At 38.2% G+C, this 12,700-nt stretch overlaps 1 protein-coding gene across 12 annotated transcripts in view; it reads left to right on the top strand.

Moving 5' to 3' along the window:
- Window positions 1-12,700, top strand: part of NUMB (NUMB endocytic adaptor protein) — a 94,402-nt gene that overhangs the window by 64,097 nt on the left and 17,605 nt on the right. For all 12 annotated transcript variants that reach the window (XM_040067322.2, XM_040067323.2, XM_058421090.1 and 9 more), the window contains exon 3: window positions 7,590-7,664. In XM_040067322.2, the coding sequence (XP_039923256.1) occupies window positions 7,590-7,664 (75 nt within the window). The remainder of the gene's footprint in view (window positions 1-7,589; window positions 7,665-12,700) is intronic.

Genomic DNA, 12,700 nt, shown 5'->3' on the forward strand with positions numbered 1-12,700 from the left:
GTAGAGTATCCTCACTGGGCCCTGTGATTTTCATCCCTGGGGCCTCTGTGTTCAGGTTGTTGAGCCATACAAGGTGCTGCTGAACCATCAATAGGAGCTTGGCCATTTTGGTCACTTTGCTTTGTGCTCTCGCACCACTTGTGGCTGCCCAAGTGTCCTGTTAGTTTTGGAATTTGCATTTCGAACTTTACTGCTTAATGTTAAATTTATAAATTTCATACCAAAAGTAACTTCTTATGTTTAATAAGTTTATAAATATGCCTTGCATTCTGTTTTTCCAGGTCAGATAGACTGGTACCAGCACAGGTGACTGTGGCTTTTATTTTATATCTTAAATGCACTTCTAGTTTGAAATAATGGCTGTGAAAGAATTTACCAGCGTGATGCTGAAGTGCCTTTAAGTTAAGCATGTGATATTTTTCACTATGAAAGCCTGAGGTACTTGAATAGTCTTTGGAAACTATGTTAAGCATTTTTAAGAAGTTAATGTGACAAATCTGCTGATTTCTGAAATGTTTTAGAGCCTTACACATTAAACACTAGAAATCTCTACCTCTGAAGGCATGAACTGATGTTAGCATGAACAGTAATCATTCCTATGGAATGCTAACCCTCAGCAAGCAATGGTACATTTAAAAAATCTTGCAGCAATTAACATCACAGGAAAAAGGCTGTAAAACAGCCATTTATAGAAGATGGTGATTATAATGGAAGGTGTGAAGCTTACCTCCAGTATATTCCTGTGCATTTTTGTCATGGCTAAAAGGAATGTAAGGCAATCCCTGATCTTTAAACTTTTCATCCTAGTGTCCAACCCTTAGTTTTGTTTGAATAGCCTTGCAAATAAGAAGTTTTAAATGGAGGTTCTTGCTGAGTTTTAAAAACCTCCTGTCTTTGACTAAGGTGAAATTCTTAATTAGTTTTATAAACTTCAGGTTGTTTTTTAAAGATATGATAATTAAAATGGCTTGGATCGCCTTGCAGAAATATTTATTTTACACGTAATTTAGGTGTTGGAAATCAAGAAGTTCTCATTGGGTTATGCTTTTTAATTCTGTTTTTTTAAATTAGGAGATCCCAGGTGCTGTATATGGAAACTGAATTTTTTGCAGGAGTTGAAGAAAAGGTACAGAGTGTACCTGTGCATGGTGTGTATAAAACTGTGCTTTCAGCACTTGATTTTCCTTTTTATTTTCTTTTCTTTTTTAAAAAGAAAGTTTGAAATGTATTAAACAGTGCTGAATTCTTGGAAAAATAGGAATTGCACATCAGAGCATACAGTCGAAAACCAAAGTCTGACAGTGCATACATGAAGTTATGAAGAGACTAGAAAAATAGTGCATCAAGGGAGATCTAAGCATATGCATTAGCAATAACAACACAGCAAAATAACATCCCGTTCTGCAGTGAGACATATAAACTCTACAGGGTAGAAGGTCCAGCCTATTGATCTCCAGTTACAGAAATGTCATAATACTTCAAGGCTGACTTCTCTGATGTAGATATGGAAGTAGATCCTGCCCTGAAGCAAGTGCTGTCCTACATAACCTTCTGAGTTTCCCCTCTGTCTCATTTTAGGGATTTGTAAGAAGATGAAGAATATAGCATTTGTGTATCCTGTACTGAGCTTCTTTATTGCATCTTCAGTATTCTTGACTCACAGTGTTGTTTCTGTTGAGAGTGATAAAGGTCGTGTGAAAACCAGTACGTGAAATGCACAGTGCAGCTCTTAAGTGGGTGTGATGTAAAAAATGGGGAGAACGACTGCTACAGATTCTGCTTTAGATTATTTTGATCCTCATTATTCAGAGACATTTAGCAGTCATAGGCTGCTACAGTTCCTGTTTAGGGGAATTTAACAGGTTGGTAGGACATTTTGATTTCTGGTGACATGTGTAGCATCCTAACTAACCTATAGCTTTGACTAAGCAAAATTAAACTTTGTTGGTGCTTAATCATAGTGTTTCTGTTGTCTGTGCTTCTACAGCTTTGTCTGAGCAAACATCTTGTTTCAAACTAATAAATTTAGAAAGCCAGGAGCATGAGTGTGAGAGGAGAGAAATAAAATATTGAACACTGGAATGTAAATCTTAGAAGTCAGTGGAAAAGTAGCTCAGCTTTAAGACGTATGCAGGATTTTTGGATTTAAGCTTATGTCTACTTGCAAGACAGCATTTCAGTCTGCAACTTTGGCACACAGGCTTTAATTCTTGCACAGTGCCAATTCTAGAAGCATATCTGCACATATTACTGCTGCAAATAATACCCCAGAACTTAAACAGAGGAAGAAAGAGGAATGTCATTACATCTAGTAAAAATACCGAGACATGCTGGTCTGTTTCTCTTTATGGCAGCTCATTTCCCAGCACAGGACACCTTGGCCAAGCCTTCAGGTAAGCTTGTTTCCTGTGTCCATCTAGTTTCAAATGTAATCCAAAGAACCTAATCTGTTTCTGCAAATAAAACAGTGCATGTGAACATCTGCTGATACAGAGGGAACTTCAGTTATTTGTGTGGCTGAGTCTGTTTCAAAGAGACACTGTAAAAGCATATTACCAGACTTGAACAAACAACTGGCTTGAGAGGGTCGTCCAGGTTGGAGGAGCTCTGGCGAAAGATCTTCTTTTTGCCAGCTGTTATTGTTGAACTTCGAAATTTTGAAAACTGAGTCAGCCAAGTATTTGTGAGAGAAATGAAAACAAAGAAGATCAGGGCAGCGTTGCTTGTACTAAGACACAGATGGTGTTTTATTTCTGACCTGTTATATCAGCCCTTGATGTTTTAGTAGGAGCAATTTCAATAGCCTGTATTTGGGAGAAGACAATAGGAAAACTTCACCAGAAACACTTGATATGGTAACTTGAGTGGTTGGTTTTTAGATGAAGTTGGAAAAAGTTTAAAATGTTGAAAAAGAATAAAGTTTCTCAAGCACTTTTCAAATTCTAATGATGCCTTGCTGTGTGCCAGTTCAACTTGTTCCTCTGTAGATTGCTTTATGTTTGAGAATGATACCAAACACCTTCAGTGAAAGAGAACATAAAAATCAGTGATGAAGAGGGAAAGTTTTTTGGTTTTCTGTTTATTTTGCTGTACCATAATCTCATCTTCTTTTTGCTAAAAATGTCAATATAAGCAGTGCTTCCATTTAATAATGTTTGCATTAAGGACTTTTCTCCAACAGGCCCTGAAAGTATTTTATTTGGATTAGAGCTTTTATGGTATGTTAGTCTGTATGTGGACTCAGCCCACATGGATTTTAGCTTTCTATAAAAGCAGTGGTGGTTAATTTCTGGTAAAACGATTAAATCTCTTACAGAACAACTTACGTCCGAGAATTGCTGATGTCATGACTATCATTCACTGGTTGCTACGGAAATTAAGTAGGAGTGCATTCAATATTAATACTGCATTCCTGCTATGTGCATTTTCCTGATGGAAAAGTGCTCACTTTCTCCAGGAATGCTAGCTGCAACAATCCCTGTGACAAGAAATGCTCTTTGCAAATATGTCCAGGGTACTACTCCTTTCCTTTCTGTTCTCAAAATCATCATCCACCACAGTATGGCTTAGGCAGTTCGCATGGATTTCTTACATGTCCTGGTCCTTGAGTGTGTTTGTGATAATGTGCTGTCATGGAAATCCATGACAATCGTGCAAATGCATGCGATTTTACTTATATAGGACAGTTGCTGCCCAGGCACTTCAACAGTATGTTTCTTCTTTAGTTTGAAAGGGAAGTTCCTTTCAAAGATCCTGAAAGAGTATATATAGAAGTGTGGGATTTGTGTATCTGCTTTAAAGTGGTTTCCATGTAATCTCCTTCTGGCGATGTAACAACACAGTTTGACAATAGTTTATTTTTCTGAAGTCCTTCATGCTGGTGTTTAACTTTCATTTCAGACTAACTAGTAGCTGCATTTCCTTTATTAAATTTTGAAATGCCACTCTCAAAATGCTGCTGCACTAGTAAGTTGAGCCTATATTTCAAATTTAAGGCTAAGTTGAGATAGATTTACAATTTAATACTTCTGTTTAAAATATAAACACTAGAAGAGGTTTCAGTTTTGACAGAGTTTTTTGCCAGTCTTCTTGAGGAAATTTGATTACAATCCATTAAAAGTCAGCTAAATACTGTAGCACTGGTTAAATACAGGAGCTGTGTGTATCTACTCTCAGACTGGTGAAAGAAGACTTGGACCTGCTGCACAAGGGGCATTTGGGTATGAAAAGAAGAGGACCACAGCATTCTGGTTGTAGAATTTAAATTTATTTTTACAAGAAAGAAAAGTATATTGGCACCTATAAGCAATTAACACACCACCACTACATCCCAGAAAAATTAAAAACCAAAGCAAGAAGAATTTGGAAATTACCTGTAAAATGCTCAGCACCAGTGCTAATGATGAGCTTTTGGCTTCTGCAATGGCAAGAACAAGTTTTTTTCTTTTTTTATGAAGGGCTAGAAGTGTAACATGTAAATGCAAACAAAGTACCTTTTATCCTCTGTATCATAAAGAAGTATTGTGTGACAGTGTAATTTATTTTATAATTCAGAATTGATTGATGCTCAGTGAGGTCTGTGGATTGTACCCCTTTGGTGTGGATAGATGCACTTGATATGTGTAATAATGTCTCCATTCACTGGAGTGGAAGCAGTATTGAAAACTGCAGCTAAACTTGCTGTCTCCAGCAGCAGTGGCATGACTGATTGCTGAAAGTTGGAACATGGGACTTGAATAGAGGTTTGGCAGCACAGGGGAGAATGGTTGTCTGTTTTGCAGTGTGACATGAGGCAATATTTACCGTCCTCTAGTTTTCCCTTTCCCAAGCAAAAGGCAGGTTGCCAAGTGCAGGGACTGAATTGTTTGAATCTTCAGTTGGGAACATTCTGGCTACACTGAAGTAAATGAGATGTGCAGATAGGTTAGGAAATCTGAAAGTTGTTCTCTATATGGATGATACAAATGGTCATGCAAACTAGATGGTTCATTCCTTACACTTTTTTTTTTTTTTTTCTGTCCAGTATAAACCTCAAGCTTGTTCCTGTCTATATCACTCTCTTCTTAAAGAGAAGTTACTAAACCCAAAACTTTCTCATGGCAAATGTACAGCAGAATTTCTGCATCTCTGGAACTTCTCCCAGAGAAGTCATGGCACAGTCGAGTAGTTGATGATGTACATATGTACTTCCAGACACACAGTAATTGCATCTTTAGTTGTTACTGTTTGTGTATTTTTAGGATTAAAATGTTCTACTTCGTGTTCTGGAGAACCGAAGATCTTGCGCAAGTGTTCAGCAAGCTCAACTGAGGGAGTACAGTTGCTGTTTTGGCAGCTCCAGCATTCAATTATAAAGCTTCAGCCTCACAGAGCTCATTTTGAAAAGGCTCTAAAGAGTCAGATCTCTTTTATTTACCTTCTAATTTCAGTGCAATTTATTTTTCAAGCTGTTCTCCAGCTCTGAGGGTTGATTTAAATGAAATTCTTTCAGAATTTTCCCATCCACATTTAAGTCTATTTGAAAAAATGCCACAAAGTGAGATTTAATGCTAAAGTTCTATGTCACTTAAGATACTGTAAATCTTTCAGCAGTTTAATGGTATACAGAGCCTCCTCTTCTGGAGCATCTTGCCTTGCATGAAAAAACATTAACTTTCCAATTTCTATTAAATTTATGTTCACTCTGTTCTTTCTTACTCTCTCAGAGAAGGGCCGAGCTCTGGAAGCTTCATGTTGCCCGGAAAGGGTTAAATCTGCCCAGAGTCTCTTTCTCTCCTGTGTAGCTCGTGGTATTAGATGTTCAAGGCCTCACTGGTGAGGGGAGGAAGAACTCACAGAAACATCAGAGATCAGAGCACCGGGGCAGTCTGGAATGAAAAAACCAGGCAGGATCATAAATGCCTTCTCAGCCCACCCCTCGGTGTAAATTGGGGTGGCCTCAGCCCAAATGGTGCCCATAGCTCTTATCAGGGGCCCGGCAGAGATCTCTCCCTGCTCCAGGGAAGTTTGGAGAAAGTAGCTGTTATGAAGCAGTGACCTCTCCCTCTCCCCCCAACCTGGGAGCCGATGGAATCCAGCCAGGCCTCAGGCCAGATCCCCCCCAAAAAGAGGGGAGCAGCAGGCCCAACTCGATGTTACCTGTCTCTCTCTGGCCAAAGGAAAGAGGAAAAAGGACCCACTTACAGGAGATCAAGGGGTTTTATATGGTACTTCCCAAAGTCGTAGCCAACAATTTTCAGTGGTCAAAACAGATGCCAATATTCCAACTAACTCTCTGATAGGTCCCTGTCCTTTCTAAAGCAATTCCCAGGTCCTGACCCAGAGAATCATTCTACATCCCTCTATAACTAAAAAACCAAACTGTACTAACCCACGACACCTAATTAATGAAAGAAAATCTAGGAGATTTCAAATAACTCACAACAGAATTGTCTGTTACAGAGTGCACCTTCTTAATGGGTTATATAACATGTGTTTACTGCTGCATTAAGTGATGCAAGCATTCTGGTATTTTAAAACCACTTATTCGCTCTCTAGCTAGCCTAGAGTCTAAATGCTGAATTGCATACAACTCTTACAATGGCAAGTAAACCGGGGAAAGTTTCTTTCACCTGTAGCTCTTACTGCAAAACTTCAGAGATGTTTTGATAGTTTCTCTGATTTTCTTCAAGAGTTAAGTACTTCGAATAACGGTAGGAACTTTTCTGAGAGAACACTTCCTTTCACTATCAAAAAAACTGTGATTGGAAAAGGCAGGGAAATTGGAAAAATTAAAGCTAAAAGTTTGAGTATAAAATTAGACTATCCATGGTACCCTGAACACTGCACTTTTGATTAATTTCTTGCAACTGGTTCCTCTATAGACTAACATTATTCTGGGTTGTAAATTTAAAAGCTTTTAAGTTTGACGTTTCTATTCACTGATATATTGCTAGGTTTTTTTTTAAATAGTGCTTGGTAAGACTTGGTAAGATGAATATGTGGAAAACAGATTTTTTTTTTTTTTTTTTAACCCCTCTTTGTAAGAATGATGATGTCCACATAACAGCCTGTTGTTGTAAGGAAGATAAACAGTTTTGGTTTACAGTTTTAAAATAGGGGTTGGACAAATTTCTCATATTTGGACATCACCATTCAAAAATATTTGGTCATCTTCCTGTGTAGTGTAATTTGGTTTTCAATACTAAATATATTTATCATTATTCAAAGCTAATTTATTCACCATCGTCTCTATATTGATGTAAGGTTTTCATGCTACTACGCTAGTAAAAAAAATGACTAAAGCTCATGATGAGTAAGCAGGAAAGCACAGTTTTCAATGCTTTTCAGTTATATATTTTTCCCTGGGTAAGGAAAGTCCATCTTTCCCTCCAGATTTCTAATTGTATTATGCTTTTCTGTTGATGCTGGTGCCCCCATAGATACATGCAGTCAAACCACCAAATGCAGGTTTACAAGAAGGCTGACAGAAGTTCTAGTAATGTCTGTCACATCAGCTGCATTGAGATGAATTCCGAGCTTGGATTCATCAAAACCCAGGGAGTTTAAGGAGCTGCTGTTAACCTTTTCTCCCACACTCTTTCCTGCAGTACTTGGGGCATGTGGAAGTGGACGAATCCAGAGGAATGCATATCTGTGAAGATGCTGTGAAGAGGCTCAAATCTGTATGTATATTTGATTAATGAAAACGTTGGCTTTGGGGCTGTGAGCATTACTGGAAAAGGTCTGTTCGGAGCAGTGTTCCAGCTAAAGACTGAACTTTTGACCCACATTAGGAGAACAGTTGGCCGGTTTGAGAGCACTGCTGCTCTTGGGGGGACGTGCTAATCTGATGATGAGAGGGAGAGTTACAACTGTTCATTCTACTTGCAGAAACTATTTGCAAAACAAATGTGTAAAAATTCTCTGTGACCTTTCAGGCTAAGCTGGTACCCACATGGGACTTCAGCCATTGTTTTTTAACAGCTTCTCCCTCTCTCTCTTTTCTTCTCCCCCTCTCTCTCTTTCCCTCTGTTGCCTGCCACTTTAATAGTGACTTAATTCACCATTATTATACAAAATATTACTTATTTTAGGATGCTTTTTTTTTCTAATGCACTGCAACATTGTAGTCATGCATGATATAATCTGGCTTGCAACTGCTCAAAGTGGCCTGAAGGCTGCCTAATTCTGATATGTCATGAAGTGGGCTGCTCTTAGTTTGGCTTCTGTGAACGTTTGCTCCTGTAAATGGCACTCGTTCAAAGCTCTTTGTATTTCTGTGGCTCATTTGAAGAGGTCTTGTCATCTCTTTCCTGCAGTAATAATACCACAAAATCCTGTGGAAATAGCAAACTCCAGAAAGGCAGTGATCAGTCTGTCAAGGAACTGAGGCTTTAGCATCATTGAAAAGAACAGGAGAAAAGACATGAAAAATTTGAATTTTTGACAGAGAGAGAGAACTGCAGTCCTTGCCGTCACTTCTCTTCTATGTTTTATCTGTATACATTCTTCAGTATGCATTCAGTGGAAGAAAGCCTTGTATCCTTGCAGCTCAACAAAATCCATCAAACAAGTCCATCAAACCCTTCGATTGCACTTTAAAATAAATGACACTGGACATCCCTTTTCCTTCCTCACCAAGTCTTGAGAGCTCAAATGGCTTTCATCTAAATCTGTTTTTCCCTTCTTCCTAGCACACAGCAGAGGTTATCTTTTCTGCCTTCTGCTGTGCTGTAAAGTTTGTGAATTGGTTTAGTGCTCTGATTAAAATCAAGTCTTTTCATTCTTTTCTTTTTCAGCTAATGTATAGTAACCTGTTAAAGCCTCATCCCATCTGTTCCCATTCAGTCTTCAGTGATTAGTGATTGATTTTTATTAAAAAGGGCCACACAAAATATAAATGAGTTTCTTTGTTCTGTGGATTTAGTTTATGTACCTAAAAGTGCAAGTACTGACCGCATAATCAATTGCATCCGTTTTTGTCTCTTCCTGATTTTTATTCTCTCAGAATACTTTCTGTTAGCACACCAAATAGCATTTCAGTATCTACTTTTCTTTCATTCTCTTCCCTGGGGAGCTATGCTGTGAAGTAGCTGTTCTCTAGTTTATAAAAATCTTCCGAATCCATGAGCCAGCTAAGTGTAGCTAAGCTTAGAATTCATGAGGCATAGTAAAAGCATAGCACCCGGTTTCTTCTGCAATCTGGATTTCTAGGATTGTGATCCTTGATCACATGAATTACTGATTCAAACATCAGACTCGGTTATCTCACTTTTATAGTTAGTCAGCATTTTCTGAAAGTTAAATTTCCTTAATCACGTTATGTCATTATTCCAAATTGTGGATGGCATGAATTTACCCATTCTCTTAAATTAACATTTTTCTTCAGATAATTTTGACTTTTTTTCTGCTATTTGATGTGTACACCAGATACAAGTGTGCATCTCTTACAATTGCTATTTGTCTCCTTTATCAGTGTTGGAAGTTGAGTAGAGGTGAAGTTCTCTTTGTGCCCCAAGAGGAAGATTCAGATTACTGAAATTACTTTGTGTCCTTTGGATGCTCGATTCTATCAGACCCAAGGTCCATTTGGAGCTGCTCACTGCAGTTCGAGCCCTGTCCCTCACCCCCAGCATGTGGGTTTTAAATCAGGGGCATTTCTTTAGGACCTCACCATTACTGAAAGCTCTGTTCTGTACAAGACACTCTTAATTTAGCAGAAGCCAAACACTGGGTGCTATTTCAGCATGTGAGGAATGTGATAAGGAAACAGTTCCTTCTTCTGTTAGTCCTTTGCTTTCACATTACTTAGTTATGTTAATGGGCTTTCTCTTGGTTTTGAAAGAATTACACGTTTGAGCTGCAGTGCTCAGACTGAAAGACTAGCTTAAAGGGAAATTGGACTTCACTTCTAATGTTGTTAAATGACATTGAAGTGTATGTGGGCTATTTTAAACTTTTATTCTCTGCAGGTAAGGTATAGGCTTTATAAATCCAGTCAATACAAATTAGAATTGTTGAAATATTTGTATCCTGTAGCTTCTGAAAATTTAGTTCTGTCTGTCTTTTCCTATTCTAATAGATATATTTTTGACTCTTAATTCTTGCTGTATAACAGTTGGCAATTCGTTTGGGGAACTGAAGACTGTTCTTTTATAGGATTGACTACTGGGTTTTAAAAGATTTTATGGGATTTGCTGAGAAGAATATAGAATAGTTTTAATCTTGACTTTAGGAATAGTTTAATTACTGCTTTGCTCTTTGAAAGAAAAGATGCAAACAAATACCTCTGTCTCTTTATTGTGGGAAATAACCTTTCAGGGTTTTTTTATTACCTGCTCCTTTAATGGGTATAGTGGTTTTTGAGTGCTGCATCTTGCAGAGCTTGCAAACAAGTGATGGTGAGCATTGTATTCAGACTTTGTTAAATTGACAACTGGGTACAAGAAGCCACTTTTAGCTCAAGAATCCCTCATCTACTCCGTACTCTGTTGTTACAGTTTTATAGCTCTGAAACTGCACACCAACAATACTGTGATTTTCTGTCTGATGAAATGGCATCGCAGTCTCATTAATAGATCAAAACCCCTTATATTCAGTTATTAGTCTATTATTAACATGGATTTACATTATCAACAGAACTTGCATTTTTTCCTTAATAGAATATTACCAATGTCACTGACATTATTTCCTTAGTAGAGATATATTGCTAGCTTTGTATACATTTAATATTTGACAAGATTCTCGTGGATGAACATGAAGCTCTAAATGATTTTTTCAGAACCATTTCACTGACTTTAAAATATTTAGTGCCAACTGGAAAGTAACTTTAAGGGCCTTGTTAAGTGTATTTGACTCAGGTGTGGGAGCATCATAAAAGAAAAAAGTGTACTCTCTCATGTCATATTTTGATTTTAAATCAGCTTTAGCTTGTAGTATTGGTTTCTAACTTGCCACTTTTTGTTTTAAATCATGCCTTTGTTTTAATATATGTTCTTGTTTTAGCAGGTAAAGAGACATAATTTAATATCTAAAAAACATGCATTAGTTATCTCTAAACTGCATTAACTTAGTGTTGTTTAAAACCCATTTTGCATGATGCCTTTTCCATTAACCTTGTCTAGTTTATTTTAAAAAATAATCTTGTTTAACAAGCATTTTTCTGAGAGCAAAATTAACCATCACCTAAAAATGAGGTAGCTTCTGGTGAATCTCTTTAGCTTTTGCTGTCTTTAAAAAGCTGTTATTTAGTGTAATGCAATAGTCATTGCTCAACTTGGCAGCAGCGTCCGACCCCTTCTCATTATGTACACTACATTGTGATTAATCCATTAGTTCCCCTCCTAGTGTTCAGCATATCCTGTCCAAATACATAACTGTTCCTGCCTCCAAAAGTGCTTAAGCTTTTCAGTTGACTGAGCTTAGAGATGTTCTTTATACAGTGTCTGGGTTGATGGAAATATGTTTCAGATACTTCAGTGGAGGGACATTGGGCAGAGAGGGACCCACCAGCAGGGCCAGGAAATGCGGTCGAGATGGACACTCCCTCCTTAACTTGGTGTTTCCTGGCTTTTGTTGCCTTGCATCAGAACCACAGCTTTGATTTAAATATAACCTTGTTTATCAATCACTTCTTCAGACACTGCCTCAGGATATTTGTGGCAATATTTTGAACATAGTATCAGCGTTGAACAGGTTGGAATTGCACAGTGTAAAAGTGGGGTCAGGGGCTGTCACGCAGACACTCCCTGTCTCTTCTGCAATTCTCCACCTCCTCCTCATTACTGCTCTACCAGAGCTTTCTTACAAGTGAGGTAATTTGGAAAGACAGCAGGAGCAGCTCTGTGCTTCACGTCGGCTTCCCTCACACACGGAGCAGCATGTGGCTGTGCTCGCAGAGCACTGGGCCTGCTGAAGTGTTCTCTCATGTAGTTTCCACAGTCTGGTAACAAAATCAAGCTAGTAAACTAAACTGCATGCAAATATGCTTAAAATTGTGTGCTGGCTTTTTCTTAATGTGGATTGGGCAATCGGTATAATTGCTTTCCTGAAGAAATTTAGGAAATTGTAGTTCAGCCTTGGTACCTTTGCACTTGCCTAACTGCCTCTGCCTGCCTGAGCTGATTTTAAAGGCTGTTCAACCTATCACTTCAGAGCTGTAGAATGAATAATTAGTATAAAGCCTTGGAAGGCTTTAGAAGAAGAGGTCTCATTTGTATTTGAGTTTTACCACAAGGTTACGATGAAATTCCTTGCTCCTCAGAGAAGACTGTGTAAGATGTGAAGCATAAGAGTAGCATGGAAGCCAGAGCAACAAACAAATGGAATAAAATGTAGCAGTACTTACCCCTGCTTTATATCAGCCATACATACTTCTCCAACATACAGAACATTAGCTTTGAGGAAGAGTGATCAATACAGAGCAAGCTAGACTGCAATTCTGGAGTTAGAACTTCGCATTTCACAAGAGCCTGTACAGTATTTTACTTGTTTAACCACCGTGTCTGCTGCCAAGTTTGGTTTACATCCTAACCAAAAGGGACTAAACAAGGGAGAGTGAAAATAAAGTAACCACTTTGCATGAAATTGGGGCTGAGGTTTTCTTCTTTCCACCAATTTCAGGGCAGTAGCTTTTTAGAACTGTGTGTGTGCCCTTTGATCTGCATTTTCGTAGGATTATTTTCACATTTGCCTGTCGCACCTTCTCATGGATAACTCT

Source organism: Hirundo rustica, chromosome 6 (genome assembly GCF_015227805.2).
Source record: "Hirundo rustica isolate bHirRus1 chromosome 6, bHirRus1.pri.v3, whole genome shotgun sequence".
NCBI classification, from domain to species: domain Eukaryota; kingdom Metazoa; phylum Chordata; class Aves; order Passeriformes; family Hirundinidae; genus Hirundo; species Hirundo rustica.